Source organism: Amblyomma maculatum, chromosome 5 (assembly GCF_055883805.1).
Source record: "Amblyomma maculatum isolate TAMU_Amacu chromosome 5, ASM5588380v1, whole genome shotgun sequence".
Lineage (NCBI taxonomy): Eukaryota > Metazoa > Arthropoda > Arachnida > Ixodida > Ixodidae > Amblyomma > Amblyomma maculatum.
Window position 1 is genome coordinate 141,660,321 of NC_139348.1, and position 16,697 is coordinate 141,677,017.

The following is a 16,697-nucleotide window of genomic DNA, read 5'->3' on the forward strand; positions in this document are numbered from 1 at the left end:
ATAATTTCTGTGAAATGTGATGTATAAGTAAACTTTTTTATAACTTTGTAAAAACTCTTGCATAGTCACAAAAGTTGGGGATTAGGACACAACCGGAAAAAGCGAAGAGAGTTTATCCAACTTCCGGCTGGTCCTTTTCCAGCGTGACTGCTTCCCAAGTGGCATCTGCTAAGTATGTGGCCTGATTTTTTCCAACTTTTCTTCAGTTTCTAGGTCCCGATTCTTCATTACATAACCTTTGTTGACTTAAATAATGCTTCCGACATCAAACATTAATGTGTATGCGAAGTATTACGCTGTAAAACCTTCAACGTACTTGTTGGAATATGTGCCGGTCAACACCGTTTGCCGACGTCGTTGATACCGTGATCAAACGCGTCGTAATTAAAGAACACAGCTTGATCCGTGATGAAGCCGCGATATGTCATTACTAGCCTCGTTAGCGTTGCAACTATATAGTGATTAGTTTGCAAAATAGTCGAATTTGCAGCAACTTTGCCGCCCGAGTCCACGTGTTGAGAGACCGGTGGTGCCTAGGCCTAACTAATTGCATTTGCGTGCTTGCCGCAGGTAACCGCCGTTGCTTCTTCGGTTCCTATCACGATGTCGGGAGGCACCAGCGTTTTGGCACTCAAGGAGGATGACGTCAGGCGCATGCTGACGGCCAAGACCCATCTGGGCACCAACAACTTGGACTTCCAGATGAAGGAGTACTGCTTCAAGCGTCGGCCTGATGGTACTGGATACCCTCGGTGGTTCTCTTGCGGAGCTGCGTAGTCGAACTGGGCTAAGTTCGTAGCGTCGCACCCTGGCCGGGTGCATGATGAGGTGGTACTGCATTACTGTGGCAAGTGGTACTGTACCGCTTCCAGTTTGAAGTCTTTGAGGATAGCTACAGATTATTAAATTTGCCAGTAAACTTCGCTACCTTTGCCTTTTCGTGACACTCGATGGCTGTATGGTAGCAACCCGCGGTTTCGTTGCAAAACCATTGCTGGATTGAATACGTTTTCCCGCCACTACGTTACTGATCCAATCAGCCATTGTCGCGGTGTCGAACACTCCATGGAATTGTGAGAAAAGAGAGGGAAGGGGAAGGAGGGGGGGGGGGGGGCAGAGAGATAACGATTCAAATTTGTAGCTTTTATAATCGTTTTCGTCATCAATGTGAAATTACCTTGTTTCCAAATGCAAAAACAGCCTCATAGAATGGTAATCCACCTGTATTATCCAATTCCAACTTGTCACATGCTTTCATGGCTTGATTGTCAAGCATGTCATCTGCTACACTGACCTTTTCGATAGCTAAGAGTTCTATGTGCTCCATATTGCATTTCCATGCCAGCGGATAGTGATGGCAGGTTGTTTCGAAGCTGGAAAGGAAACAAACCTTGAAATGTTCTGTAACTTCTGTGAGTTCATCGCTTTAAAGAAGAAAAAAAGTTTTTCAAGTTGACTTTTAATTAGGTGATATAACCAAGGTACTGGTGCTTCTTTTGCGTGTTTGTGGGTGGCCTTGCAGTCTTGTCAGCTGTCTAGAAATATATGCTGCCACCTTGATGCTCATAAATGCAGCACATGCCTTTCTTGCTTTACAAGTGGGTTAGGAAGGGCTAGTGCATTATAGATTCTTGCACGTGACACAGTAGGCAACATGGTGGTGTGCTGTGGGTACTTATGCCCTGTACATTTTAGCTAGGTCTGGCAAACCACATGATGTACATCTGGTGCATGTTTGTATTGCAGGCATTCATCTGATCAACCTCAAAAAGACATGGGAGAAGCTGCTGCTGGCCGCACGAGCCATTGTGGCCATCGAGAACCCAGCTGAGGTGTGCGCCATCTCATCACGCCCCTATGGCCAGCGGGCGGTGCTGAAGTTTGCCAGCTTCACGGGTGCCACACCCATTGCCGGTCGCTTCACACCCGGAACCTTCACCAACCAGGTGTGCAGACAGTGCTGCTTCTAATCACAAGGGTGGCCTGGTACAAATTAGTTGCTGGTTTTAAGCATGCTTTGAAAGAGTGAGCGAGCCAAAGTGCGCGAGGAGCATCTCATCTAATGGCTACAGTGCCACCTACGCTATGCATCCAAACCAGTTTCACAGCGGCCTACGGATGCGGCAGCCGTTCAAGACACTAAATAAACCAAATAAACCCTCTGGCCTCTATAACTGGGCTGCCAGAGAAAATGGGGTGTTTTGAGTGCGAGGTACCCGGCGTGTGTCGAGAGCTCTGCCATTACGGGGTGTTCACCTGCTCAGTGTTCCATCAGGCATTAAAAATGTCATCCTGCTTCGAAAACTGATGTTTCTGGTGCACCGAAAAGCGAAGAATGCACAAGTAAGGGATGTGTTTGAAAGGGTTGGCTTAACAGCATGGCCATCATAATGTTTACCATTCAGTGACCATGCAATTGAGTATGCAAGCATGCTCTCAGCATTTGAGAAGCAAGCACTGGCCAAGCAAAAGCCTGTATCTGTTCTGCTTCTCAGGTGTTCAGCTATCACAGGATAAGCAAAATTGTTAACCACAAAGAATTTCAATAGTTAAAGGGTCATTACACATTTACAAAATACTGACTGGGCGTTTCTCCTGTATGCCCTCTCTGTCAGTTCCCATGGCTAACCACTTACCATGGCACGTTATAAAAAAATGTATCGGGGAGGCTACGGTGAATTTGTTTGCTCTACAGCTCTGAGCGTGACATTCAGTTATTGTGCACGCTTCTCGGAAAGATTTTTGGTTTTTCTTTACTTACTGCGTAGGACAATAGAGCCACCAGTTGCCATGACACTCGATTTTTGCACATCAGTCGCGTGTGGTCACGTGACACCGCGAGACTTCCAGGGAGTGTCAGTGGTTGATAAAAGAGCTGACATCAATCATTCGTTGAGTTTACGCCTTTGACGGCGACCTACCACGTGCTTCGTCACTAGCTGTACAGTCCAAAAACCATTCGGCGCTTGTTCAGTGCAGCGTTCAAGGAGGCGGCTATCATTTATGCCGAAGAAACAACTGCGCTGTGGGCTGCAAGTCAGAAGCTTCTAGCCGGGTTGTGCAGGAGTGGCAGTGGCAGCGAGACGAAATTTTCAACTATGATGCCCAGCAAAGAGACCTCGGAAGGATGCAGTCTGGACCACTATCCAGAGCTGGTGGCCAAGCTTGCAGAATATATCATTGAAATATGTAGTTTGAAGTGGAGGCGAGTAATCCAGCCAGACAATAAATTTTCGTTGTGGAAAACATCAGCATATTTTTTTGAGGGGCGTCGACATACATTCGAAACGACATGCAATTGTGTAAATACGGTAGGCCTCGGCCTGTAAACACTGTCCTGCACACCAGTGTAAAACCAGTGGTAATGAGGTGTGAATTGGTCCAAGGGGACAAAAATTGGAACTGTTCGGAACACTGTTTGGCAGCATATTCAAGCAAGGCAGCATTTTAAGCCCTTCTTTTCCACACTCTTGTGGTTTTGCAGATCCAGGCGGCGTTCCGTGAGCCACGGCTGCTGGTGGTGTGCGATCCACGGGCTGACCACCAGCCTGTGACGGAGGCTTCCTACGTGAACCTGCCCGTTATTGCCTTCTGTAACACGGATGCCACCCTGCGCTACGTGGATATCGCCATCCCCTGCAACAATAAGAGCCAGCACTCCATCGGATTGATGTGGTGGATGCTGACACGGGAGGTGCTGCGCATGCGTGGCTCAATTTTGCGCGACATCCCCTGGGAGATCATGGTCGACCTGTTCTTCTACCGCGACCCTGAGGAGGCAAGTGCAGTGGCATCCCAGGTGGAACATTGCACCAGGGGCGCACCTTGGTGCTATGCAAAGTTTTGTTCTGGTTGTGTGCTTTCAATTTGTATGACCGATTTGATGGTTGTAGATGTCCAAATGTGGAGCTCTCACTTGAGGATGTCTGCTATTTTGCATTTTTGGGGCATGTCGAAGTGTTCTTGGGCCAGTTGGCACAATGCTGTAAGGGAATGTTCTCTTCCTTGGGGTCTGGGATGGGAGTTGTGGGGATGCCTTTGGGAAATAAGTCAAGTGCACTGTGCACTGAAAATCTATCAGTAGACCGGCTTCACAATGTGCAAAGCTTTCCAGCGAAATTCTAGAGTAGTTCATTGAGTTTGCATGCAACTTTTGCTCCTGATCGGCACTTAATTGCCTGGCTTAATGACCATGTGTGTCTGCTGCTGATGTAACGTGTGTTAAGCCTGTTGTTGGCTTGCCTTATGTATTGCAGACTGAGAAGGAGGAGCAAGCCCAGCAAGTGGCTCCTGAGCGGGCCGTAAAGGAGGTCGCCGAGTACACAACAGAGCAGTGGGGCGGAGGTGATGTGGCCGCAGCCACTGCCGAGGTCACTGATGTGAGTGCTTTGCTCTCCCTCTTTTCCTCTCTCTAACTAAGGTTGAGAGTTTTGTGGAACACCCGCTACCTGACCTCTGTTGTCGTGTAGCTTGAGGCATACAACTCGTGGCGAATGAGGATATCTTTTTGCATCACCGCGGGCACATACAGCCAGAAAATTGGGATAGTGTAAATTTCAAAGCTTTCTGTTGCTTTTATAAAATGTGCATCTGTAGGCTTACAGTCGCCGGCTGGAACCAGAAACGCTCGCCGAAAAAATAAAAAAAAAAATTGTAGGAATCTGAATGTCAAGCAACCGGGAAGACCGAGAATTGTCAGCTAAATTTCATCAAGTCGGGGAAAATTGCACCATATACTTATTCTGTCGTGCATTTTCATTTGCTGGCACAGAGCAAGTATCTTATACCCCGGTCACACGGTCATTTTCAAAGGCGATTGAATTGATAGCCTTCGAGAGTTTCAATCGCGATCGAACTCGGAGTTGTGCCGCTGCTACACGGCAAAACTCGAAGGCTATTGAAATAGTTCTGGTATTTGGCGGCAAACTTTTATGGTGCTACTATCGTTGCTTTCGGTTTTGCTTAAAGAACTAAAATCTCTCTAGAAATTCAAAATAAAATATAACTGTCGCCTTTTTTATTAACTGCAGGTGTTTAGTTGTTATTCAAGGACTTCTTCTTCTTTTTCTCTCTCTCTCTCTCTCTTTTTTTTCTTTTTTACACGTTGGCATTCATACGACTGCTTTTCATTGTTTTTCTCGGCGGCGCAGCAGTAGTAGAGAGTACATAAATAGTACGCCTAAAAAAAAAGAACGATGCTATTTTAAAATTATTACAGGTATTATATTTTACTGCGTAAATTAAAGATTTAAAATAATGTTTGTTAGCGTTTTTGTATCGTAAACGCGCTGTGCACGTGTGTGTGCGTGGCGCTCCTCGAGTCAACGCTAGCAACCTTGCGCGACGTATAGGTGCACTGTGAAATTAGAGAACTGCTTTGGAAACTTTCGCTTCCATGTATTCCTGTGGACGCTAAGCCTACTTTTCACCCCCAGACTGCTGCGGTGTCGTGAGTGCCCTCTTTATTTGTAAACACAGTGTTGGTCTATACATTGACTCTGAGCATGTGATGGTGCAATGGCAGAGTGAAAATGATCAGGTAAGTCCAAAAAAAGTCGGTCAGCGACTATTCTCTGGTTTTGGATATCGTTTTTTGAGTGGGAAGAGGCATTTTCGCATGTGGAGAAACTGGCATGTTGTGCCAGGGATTCCAGCAGGCTTGATCATTTGGAATCGGCCATCTAGTGGATTGTCGAGTCCTGGTCAACTGCATCAAAACTGTTTGGGGTGTGACAGCACCATTTGAGCTGTCTTGTGTCCACTAAGAGTGAGCTTTGTCTCTGCAGTGGTCTGCAACAGCCGAGGTGAACACCTTTGGTGCCGCCGCACCAGCAGCAGCAGCAGCACCTGTGGCTGCACCAGTGCCTACTGAGGACTGGTCTGCTGCTCCGGTCGAAGACTGGTCTGCCACACCAGCTGCACCAACTGCTCCAGCAACTAGCACTACCACTGACTGGGGAGCCGGAAACGACACCACCTGGGGCTGAGCCTTCTACCAGCGACAGCTATTGCTTCAGGGCCAAAATAAACGACTTCCCATGTGGATCCATTATTCCCCTGTTAATTTTTTGTTACATGAAAGCATCACTAGCGCCATTGCAGTCGAACCCACCAAAAAACATGAGCATTCTTCTGTCGGGGGGTGTTTGGCAGGTAACATGGATTGCAGGTTCGGATGTATGCCTGGTGTCTGCCTGCCCGGTCTCTTCACAAGCATGTCTCTGGCAGGAGATATCAGATGATCTGGCAAAGCACTATTGGTCAGCTGTTTGACGTTGAGAGACCACGTACCGAATTTGCAGCAGCTGCTAACTAGGTCAACACATTTTGAGATGGTAATCAAACCAATTGGAAACGTTGAATCCAGGCTGCTTAAAATGGGGCCTTATATCTATGTTGCGCTTGTCAACCTGGTCAGCATATATACCAATGTTCATCTCGGAAGTAAGCATCTGGCAGGTGACATGCAGGCTCTGATTGGTGGACTGGCGACTGAGTCTATGGCACGAAATTGGAGTGCCATTACCACTCCAGTGTATGATGCCACAATGTGTTTCAAGAGGACATATATAGGCACTAATATTGAAATGTATTGTCTATAGTTGACTCATCAGTGCTAGGTAGCTTACTCGGCATTTGTAGTGTAAGATGTAGGTTATGAACAAACACTGCGCTCAGTTTTGACTCGCCGTGCTGCACGTAAGCAGCCGGAATTGTCTGCCAAACTGACAGTTTTTTTGTTTTGTTTTTTAATGGGTTATTTTACAATGGTTGTAGATATCATGGTGTCAGCCTTCTCCGCTTGCAGAGAGGGCCTAGGTTCGTGAAACGAGCGCGCGCAGTACGGTGAGGTATGGGTTGCCCACAGGGACGTTGGTTTCCCTAATCGGCTACAATGATGCCTTATGGTTACGTGACAATGACCGAGCGCTGGTCTGGTTGGTCGACGAGGTGTGAATTGTCAACGCTTGGCAAGGGTAGCAACTACCCAGTGATGGCTTTCGGCCCAAGCCTCGCAGGTGTTGAAACGATGACAGCATGCCAGAAATACATACAGGTGGGCCTTGCGAGTATTCGAGCCATTCAAAAGCTGTTCGTAGAGCATAAAAGTGCTGTCATGGATGGGGGTAACGGGAGTAGGCAGAATCGTCGGTGCACAGACTGTCACTCAAATCACATTGCCATTATCCCCATCAATGCATCAATGGCCATGAGCCTTTCTATTCAATAAAGGATTTTTAACTCAACTCAAAGTGGTGTCGACCGCGTTCACAACCAATTATGGTGACATCTTCCCGCACGCGAACTCCGATGAACTGGCGGCGGCTAGCCTGCCAGCGAATTTTTAATCTGTTGTAGGCCGTTATTGCACCCGCTACCGTTTCGGTGGTGGACGACGGCTGTTGCGGCGCGCGTCTTTCTCTCCCTTTTCTTTTTCTTCTTTATTTTCTCTTCTGTCCGCACGATCACGGCAGCGGAGGTGGCTCAGCTACAGAGCCAGTAGCAGGCCCGTGCATTTTCCTTCTTTCTAATGCGCTCGAGAATTAGCCGGCCGAGCGGCGCAAAATCAGGAACCGGAACCTTTCGAACTCGCTACTTACACTTTCTCCGTGGACAATTCAAAAGGTTATTTTCGCCAAAAATCCTTAATTGGTCCTTTCTGGACATAATTTTTTTGTTCTACTCTACCATTAGACCGAAAATGACTTTTTTGTTTGTTTATAGGCTTTTCCAAGTTAAAGCGACTTATCGAGGGACTCCGTAGCCGTAGTGGAGGGCCTCAAAAAATTTCGACTACCTGGGATCCTTTAACGTGCCCTGACATCGGGTACATAATGAATGAATGAATGAATGAATGAATGAATGAATGAATGAATGAATGAATGAATGAATGAATGAATGAATGAGCATTTAGTGGTAGAGGATGACTTGGGGCCGCATTTGGGGGATGAGGAAGGTCAATGAATTAATAGTTTATTTCGAAGTCATAAGTCGGAGACAAACGTCCGAGTAACCCACTAAGTGGTGTGAGAAACTCTTGCATTTTGCCTCCGTACGTGGTCTAGTGATAGTTGACAAACAAATTGATACCGGCTACACGATTCTTCGGGAAACTAGCAGACGTCCCTGCGAGTTTAATAAATTTACACATTTCAGCTAACCGTTCGCACAAAGCGTCTAAGTATATAGTATTGTTTCTCTGTTCAAGCTTTCACCGATCTAATAAAAATATTACAGTTGTTAACCCAGCAGTGGTCGAATGTAAGTCGCACCAATGTAGCCATGCAGCTACAGACTTGTGCCAAGAGGCCAGAAGGCGCGAAGAGCGCTAGCGATTCCTTCTCACAACGTGACTCGAAACTGGTGCTGCTGCAGCTGCAGCTGTGTCTACTGCTCTACTGACTCATGCTAGCTCTACTGCTTGATTGAGCGCATTGAGCGCGTAAACGCTGGTCTGCTGGTGCCTTCTCGTAAGTGTTATTTTTGCATTTATAAGAGCTTGTTGACTTGCAGCAATCGTAATTACTTACTCCTAATCTCTCAGAGGGACGTTAACCGGTGCTTATTATTGTTTCATTTTGTAAATAGAAGTGAAACATCGCGATCGAAAGTTGACAGCTCGCCGGCCGGCGCTGTGCTAAACACGGCTGCAATTCATTCATTTTTCTTGCTGTTCGCAATTTATTTGCGTAGCTGTGAAGGCCGGCGAGCTCTTTATTCAAATAATTATTTCTTACGCTCGCTGAGCCGCTCTGTACATACTGTTCTGCCTTGAGGGGTCGAGCTCGACGGAAGCGTTCGTTGACGTCTTGGACATGAGACGCTTTCTTTATATGCTTTCTTAGCAAAGTTGAGGTTTATGAGGTTTATGCACTGCTGGAAAATTTCCAGGCGGCGTTGAACTGCGTTGCTTTGGCGGTAACTTCGGAGCGCTGTTGGAGCGGACGAACGAGACATGTTTCTTTGATGTCTTGTGTAACTACCCTGTTGCTGGCCTAAGCGTTCACCGTAATCACTGGTAGTACTATCGGCTCCAGACTTGACACACTTCTGTGACTTCTTTAAAGGTGTAAAATGTGCGAGCAATACGCAGTGCACAACAAACGCGATATTAATGGTAGATGGGTGATATCCAGGCGCGTTTCCTCGACGTATTGTGTAACTGCTGGCCTACGCGTTGGCCGAAAGCACTGGTAGTACTGTCGGCACCAAACTTCGCAAACTTTTGTAACTCGTGTGAAGTGTTCGAGCAATACACAGCGTTGAACAAACGCGAAATTTATGGTAGATCGATTATGGTTCTGCAGACGCGTTTACTTGGCGTCTTGTGTGACTGGTCTGTAGCCTACGTGTTGGCTGTAATCACTTATATGCAGTTGACAGCGCACGACAAAAACGAAATTTTTATGGTTTTTAAGCAGCTTACTAGCCGTGGTGTCTCCGATATTGCCTTTGGCCACGAGCGGCCACACAGTCGCGGCCCTGCTGCGTCCCCGCATTTGTTCAAAGCGGTTTAATTCACATCTTTTCTATATCTAGGCACTAGCTTTTGAGCAGTGATGTTCTCGCGTTTCAAGATGTTAACGTGCTCTACATTCGCTCGCAGGTGCTGCAAGCCTGCTACACCTTATCGCTTTGTTTGGAGAGGAGTGCGTTCCTTGTACTGTATACGTTCCTTGTGCGTTGTAAACAAGTTTGATGCCGACTGCATAACAAAGTATTAGGTATGATTCAAATTTCCACATAAACATGAATACCGCCAGCCTCAGCATGTTCATAATATAGTTGTCAAATCAATAAGTGACTGTATTCGGCGCGAGCATGCAACGACTAGTAAGCAATAAATAAATACCTCACCAGTGTGAGCTCGGTGCTTTTTATTTTGATGTTTATTTCATATTTTCATATCTTCGTGGTGACCTAGCTCTGCACTCGCAATTTTTTGTGCAGTGATTGGGCCTCGGCAAAATCTGGTTATGATCATTTACAGATGGGGCATGAAGACAGCTAGCTGGCTAGACAATTTGAAATACCTGGCTCTGGTTTGCAAATCGGCATATACATTATAAAACAGCCTACAGCAATATGAAATGCACAGCTAAATGTAATGGGCAAAATGTGATGATGGATGTATGTGAAGATGTGTCTTCTTATACAATTATCGCTAAATTTCTTCGCTTTATTTCCAGAATTTAATCGTAGCTTATAACATCTCGCACTATGTCTGGAGGTACAAACGTCTTATCCCTCAAGGAGGATGACGTGCGTCGGTTTCTGGCAGCCAAGACCCACCTTGGCACTCCAAACCTGGATTTCCAGATGAAGGAGTATTGCTTCAAGCGGCGTTCTGATGGTGAGGGTACTTCACAGTCTGCTGAAACTATGGTGCCATATACCAGGGACCGAGAACAAATTACAGTTCACCTATATTGGTAGGTTGGCACATTCTAATGACAGCATTCCTACTTTCATTGAAAACAGCCATTCACTTCAACAGTTAATCCAGTTCATTTTTAATAAGAACAAACATTACATAAAGTTGTCTTTAGTGTACCTACCACTTGGTCCTTTTTTACCTTTTCTTTTTTGAGCGGGGAATTCACATATAATGGTGTAAGCTTTTCAGTGTTAAAGTTTGCAACTTATGCATGCACACTTTTGTTTTCATCCTTGGCCCCAGAGCAGCCAAACAGAATTTTTTTAGCTGTTTTGCACAAATGAGGTCAACTTTGTGCAAGCTGTAGTCTTTTTGTAGATTGCTTCTTTCATCAGTTTTTGCAGCTTTGAGCGACTTTAGGGAAATCCTGATGCAGCATGCAGCGTTCTTTGGGTCAAACAGGCAGGGAAGAAGTCACCCTTTGATGATTGGCAATAAAAGCCAGTAGGTTTTGTGCCAGAGCAGCCCTGTGGGTTGTGGAGTGTGCCGTAAAGGGAACAATCCAAATTAGTGCCTGTCTCCTGAGATCTCAGCTCACGGGTGTTTTTGCACGTCGCCGCCTCACTTGAAGTACTTACTCTTGATTAAGGTCAATGCCTGAAATATACAGCGCTCATTATTTGGCACTGGCTTTTGGATAGGGTACTCAGCAGTAGAGCACATTTGCGCCATAGTTCAAGTTTATTGAGTAGTGTAATGAATACTAACACCCTCTTGTATGTTGTACGGTATAGTGCTGCATTGAGGCTACATAAAGAGGCAAAAATAAAATGCCTCTGTTCCTTCCAATAAGTATAGCAGGCTAGCTTCTATATGTAACCTTTATAGATTGTGAAAAGGCATTTGACTAGTATGGGTGGATAAACGAGACTTGGCGTCAGATTGGGGGACACAAGTCGGACGATGATTATGATGGGTTGTGGGGTCCCTTTTCTAGGCATTCACCTAATCAACCTGAAAAAGACGTGGGAGAAGCTACTGCTTGCTGCACGGGCCATCGTGGCCATCGAGAACCCAGCTGAGGTGTGCGCCATCTCATCACGCCCCTATGGCCAGCGGGCGGTGCTGAAGTTTGCCAGTTTCACGGGTGCCACACCCATTGCAGGCCGCTTCACACCCGGAACCTTCACCAATCAGGCAAGACTTTAGGCTTGTCAGCAGCAGAGGCGTACTCTTGAAGTGGATGCTGATGACAAGGCCGTCGGGTTTCTGCTATCAATATAACTATGGTCGAGTAGCTGGGCCACACTGCTGCTGAAAAGGAAATGTTTCACTTTGGGGAAATTGAGAGTCAAAGTTAACATGTCTTTCTTTTCCATCCGGTTTAAAATTTGTGAGGAGAAATGCATTGAGTGTATTGGATTTACCTTCCTTTTAGGGTTTGTTTTCATCTTTTTACTGTAAAGTGTGCTAATCCATTGTTTTCTTTTTTCCTGACAAAAACTTGCAATGCACTTGCTTAAGCAGTCAGTGCTTGTAGCACCTGTGTTTCATTTTTTTTTTACTCTTTTGATGTCACTGAATGCACGGCTATTTTCTTTCTAGTAACGATCAGTCACGCTCATATATGCTGGCCACTTGCATCGGGTTTGTGAGGGAATAAATGGCTTAAATATTCTTGGAGATTGATGCTTCATACGGCAATAATTTAGCCACATTCAAGATCGCTCGCTCGTTCTGCCTTCATTGTTGAACGACTATAGTCTTAGCTGGCCCTGTCTGATGACATCGAAGACGACTCACCGACACCACATATAATGTTTCACATGGTGCCATACGCGACAGCGATTGACGTGTGCACGCCACGGCAGCGGATGCATGCGGCGCGGCTGCACGCCTGTGTCATCATGTGATGTCGCGCAAGGCAGTGCTCTCCGGACTCCGCTCGAGAGTTTTAATTTTGATTCAAGTTTCTTGGTTATTTGAAATTATTGCTTGCGTATTGTAGAAAACGTAATCGCTTGCTGTGATGACCAAGCCTTCAGCAATATAACTCAATCATTAACTCACTACGATCGAAAAATCGCCGGAGTTGCCCTTTAAGTCCTCTTTTCCATACGCTTGTTGTTTTGCAGATCCAGGCGGCGTTCCGTGAGCCTCGGCTGTTGGTGGTGTGTGATCCACGGGCGGACCACCAACCCGTGACAGAGGCCTCCTACGTTAACCTGCCTGTCATTGCCTTTTGCAACACGGACGCCACCTTGCGTTACGTGGACATCGCCATCCCCTGCAACAACAAGAGCCAGCACTCCATTGGCCTGATGTGGTGGATGCTGACGCGGGAGGTGCTGCGCATGCGTGGGACGATCCTGCGCGACATCCCGTGGGATATTATGGTCGACCTGTTCTTCTACCGTGATCCCGAAGAGGCGAGTCTGCTCTGCCCCCCCCCTCTCCCCCATAGGCATGGGCACATTTGCCGCATTATGTAAAGCAGCTGTACTTGGAACTTGTGGTGTGGGTGTCAGGATAGGCATAAAGAAATACCGTATGATTCCAATTATAAGTTGACCCCTCTAACTCGCGAAATCTCCCTAGTAAAGCAGTTCGACCGCGAACATAGGTTGACAAATCGTGCTTCGGCCATTGCTCACCAATGCGTTTTTCAGATGACAGAGTCATTCAAAGACGTCTTTTCACACACGAAAGGCGTTTGACGGTTTGTTGCCGCTCGGCTGCTGGTTGTGGAAGCGGTGATGAGAAGCTGCATGAGGAAAACAGCCCAGAGACCATGTCAGTTGGCGGTCCATATTAAGCATTGTTGACCCATTGTGCCATTAGAGAAGCAATGCTTCAGCACCCATTTGATTTTTTTGGGTTTTCGGGCCCATGGTTCTATTACAAAGTGTTTCTGTTGTATGAAACAAAAAATTTGGGGTGTATTTTTAGACAAATTTGTTTTCTAAGCAACCTGCTTTTGTACCATGTCTAACAAACATTGCGGAGTTATGCGCGAACGTTCGTTTTACCCACAGGCCTAGGCTTCACCGCAGTGGCTCCGTGAGGAGCCAAGATGGAGCAGGAGCAGCCAGGGAGGAGGATCAAAGAACGATGTTTTATGCAACTTTTTATGTGGTGGGATATGTTCTAGTTGAAGGAAGAAAATGGAGCTCTCGGTAGAGGCAATTTCCACCGCTTAAATACGGTCGGTTATCCCGAGTTCCCTAGCTGGGGAAATGGGGTTCATCTGTTCAGTCCAATCAGTGGGGCACAAGAGATCGCTCGAGGTGACACCCACTGCCGAGGGCGGTACTTGAGCCTCCCCTCGCATCTTTCGATGGCGAGGTCCACCTTCTCTGGTTTTGATGCCGGCCTTGTACTGGCGGTCGAGGTTCTGCACCAAGGTAAAACAGCGCGAACAGTCGGCCGTTGACGGAACTCATTTCCCCTGGCGGTGCTCCCCAGGAGGTCACAAGAAGTCTGCAAGTGGGGTCAGACCAGCTCGGCGACACACCTCCAATTCCTCCAACAAAAGGAAAGGTCCCCTGCTGTTTGTAGTCGCCTCCGTGGACGCCAGGGGAGATTAAGGCCTGATTAGGCATCTTGTTTCCGTCTCGAACGGGGGCTGGCCGCTGCCGCCTCGGCGCCTTTGGGGGCTGTCGCTCACCAGGCCAGCTAGGTCACTCAGTGTTTTCAGCTGCTGGAGAATCCGCACGAACCCCGGTCACAACAGGTTTGAATTTAACGGCTCCATAGGACTCCATAGACATAGGTCGACTCAGATCATAGGTCAACCCCCAAACTTTAAAAGGTCATTTTTGGGAAAGAAAAAAAGGGTAGACTTATAATCGGCACTATATACGGCATGTAAGAGGTTCAAATTCTATTTTTCGTTATAAACACAGGTAAAGTGCCTTAATAGGGAATCTTGGGCCTACCTCTCGATCCTTTGGCTTTCTTAATTTTTTGATCTGCCGTCCCTGTAATTGTGTTGGAGATGCGTGTTTAGCTGTGTCTGATTGCTCTAGTAATCTTTGCAACTTCTTGTGTAATACATGGTGTCCAGGCGGAGAAAGAGGAGCAAGCCCAGCAAGTTGTGCCCGAGCGTGGCCTCAAAGAAACGGTCGACTACCAACCCGAACAGTGGGGCGGAGGAGACCTCACCGTTGGCCAGCCTGACGTGACTGACGTGAGTGATCTCACTCAGTGTCTTACACCTGCTCAGATGGGACGCTGCACCGCAAATCCAAAGCAGCCGAAATGAGCCTGGTGTGACTTGTCTTCCCATTTGGTGTTGTTCATTCGGTGTTGATCACCAGTTTGTGTCCCCTGATGCCACATTGCTTGCATACGAGGGAGTTGCGGGATGTTACAGAACGCTGTGCTGGTAACAAAGCACGTGTTCATGCCTAGTGTAATCATGGCCTCGACCTGGTAATAAGTTGGATCAATTGCATCGCCCTACTGTGTGGGCTTCGATACCTTGACAAAAACTTTGTGTCTGGTATATCAGCACAAAGCCGAAGTTGATATTTAGCCTTGTTTGTATCCATTTGTTGTCCCTCTACGCCATTTTTTTTTTCTTTTTTTCTTTTCCTACTCACTGGTGGAGAAATATGAGGGGTGGTGCAACAGTTTAACTACATCTGCTTTCTGCTTCCATTGCCCACCAGTGGTCTGCTGCCACCGAAGTGACTACCTTCCAGACAACTGTGACAGTGGCGGCTGCCGTCACCGTGCCTGTGGTCCCTGTCCCCACGGAAGACTGGTCGGCCGCTGCCATCGAAGATTGGTCGACTGCTGCACCGGCACCACCGTCCGGAACGGGTGCAGATTGGGGCGCAGGCACCGACACCAACTGGAACTGAGTCCGGGGCGCTAGTCGGGTAAGAAGTGGTGTGTTGTATCGCTGCAGCCGGCACTGTGCTTAGCATTTCGGGCTTGCCGTGCACAGAAACGATCTTGCATGCAGGAGAGGGTGTTTCAGTGGTCGCCTCGAGTAGGCAGCGAGGGCCTCGTATTTTGGAAGTGTCCACTAAGTTGACAAATTCCCGCTTCAGTCTGCACCATTTCGCTGAAGCGTTGGGCGCAGAGACTGCACGGCGTGGTGATAACCTGACGTGCCCCTCTCATTACACTGCCTTGGCTAAGATAGTACTTCCGTGACATGAATTATTTTAGTGTAGATATGAATAGTCACGAAACCGGTACTATAATATGAATTTATATCAAAGCATTCAAAAGCGCGAAAAGGCGGTTCTATTGCTTTAAAGAAGGTGGGAATTCCTACAAAGCTAACTTGACCAGGGATGGCGGCAGCAGTGTTTGCCGTAGTTTTGAGCTACAGAATGTGGCCTATTTCAGCTGACATCAATTTGGCTAGTCTTTCCATTCTTTATTCGCAAAGGTAACACTGCCTGCAGGTTAATCTTTGTTTTGACACCTTTTTTTTTTTTTTTAATATGCAGACCTAGTCTGACATGTGGCTTACAGGATACTAATGGCTAGTTTTATTTGTCCCAGGGTTTTTATTCTGAGGTGTTGGGTTCTTACTCTGAGTTTGTGTCTTTTCAGAGGGGTCATTATCTCCCTGACCTCGAGTAATGTCATTGGCGAAACCGCTGGAGCCGGAAGTGATAATGACATCCGGCTCTCGCGTTTTTATCAATCAGGTGACTCGAGGCCAAGGAGGTCGAAGGCACTTCTGAAAAGGACGCAAGCTCGGAATATGGACTCCGATGTGAAACTGAAGCATAAAATTGTCAAATTAGACTTAAAATTTTGAATGCCTTAGTGAGCTAGTTCAAATTTTCCTTAAAAGGCAGTGCGAGACACTGACTTAGCTCGGTGAGACGCAACTCAAGAATAAAGTGGCAAATACCTCGAAGGCTCTGCAGCCATTGGCGTCGACCGGTTGTCATTGGCTAATCTGCGGCTAATCACCTTGCACATGCCAGCATTCTGCTAGCTGGTGCAAGGTGATTAACCAGATTAACCCCCGACTCCGTAATGATGGGGGGTTGTTTTGTTCCCGAGTTATATCCGGCTACAGTTTTATGTTAATAAGTGCAGTCAGAAGCAGCAGCATTTTGGTACTGAGTTGTGTTCAAGAGGCTAGCCTCAGGCTAATGATATCTTTTTTTTTTTTTTTTTTTTTTTTTTAATGTTCGCAGGTCATGCCAGTTGTGGGAGGAAGACTGAAGAACTCGAGTGAAAAGCTGCTGTGTTAATCTTTTTTTTTTTTCTACGCCGTGCACAAAAACTCGCGTGGCAACCTGCCACGCTACTAGTCAGTGCCATGGTAGAAAAAAAAAAAAAA

The 16,697-nt window shown here is 46.8% G+C and overlaps 2 protein-coding genes across 3 annotated transcripts; both read left to right on the plus strand.

The window, feature by feature from the left end:
• The first annotated feature begins 25 nt into the window (after nucleotides 1–25).
• Nucleotides 26–6,052, plus strand: LOC146189769 (small ribosomal subunit protein uS2-like). The gene is made up of 6 exons (XM_084604532.1): nucleotides 26–172; nucleotides 571–736; nucleotides 1,747–1,946; nucleotides 3,485–3,778; nucleotides 4,257–4,379; nucleotides 5,787–6,052. Exons 2-6 carry the CDS (start codon nucleotides 604–606, stop codon nucleotides 5,985–5,987), a joined length of 951 nt encoding a protein of 316 aa, XP_084460658.1. The 5' UTR covers nucleotides 26–172; nucleotides 571–603; the 3' UTR covers nucleotides 5,988–6,052.
• A 2,256-nt stretch (nucleotides 6,053–8,308) lies between these two features.
• LOC146189770 (small ribosomal subunit protein uS2-like) lies at nucleotides 8,309–16,622 on the plus strand. 2 transcript variants are annotated; one of them, XM_084604534.1, is made up of 8 exons: nucleotides 8,333–8,471; nucleotides 9,608–9,725; nucleotides 10,191–10,354; nucleotides 11,376–11,575; nucleotides 12,514–12,807; nucleotides 14,445–14,567; nucleotides 15,052–15,264; nucleotides 16,552–16,622. In XM_084604534.1, exons 3-7 carry the CDS (start codon nucleotides 10,222–10,224, stop codon nucleotides 15,244–15,246), a joined length of 945 nt encoding a protein of 314 aa, XP_084460660.1. In that variant the 5' UTR covers nucleotides 8,333–8,471; nucleotides 9,608–9,725; nucleotides 10,191–10,221; the 3' UTR covers nucleotides 15,247–15,264; nucleotides 16,552–16,622. The 2 variants fall into 2 exon arrangements, with proteins under 2 accessions (XP_084460661.1, XP_084460660.1); XM_084604535.1 differs by lacking the exon at nucleotides 9,608–9,725 and having other exon boundaries at nucleotides 8,309–8,471.
• Nucleotides 16,623–16,697: the final 75 nt, after the last annotated feature.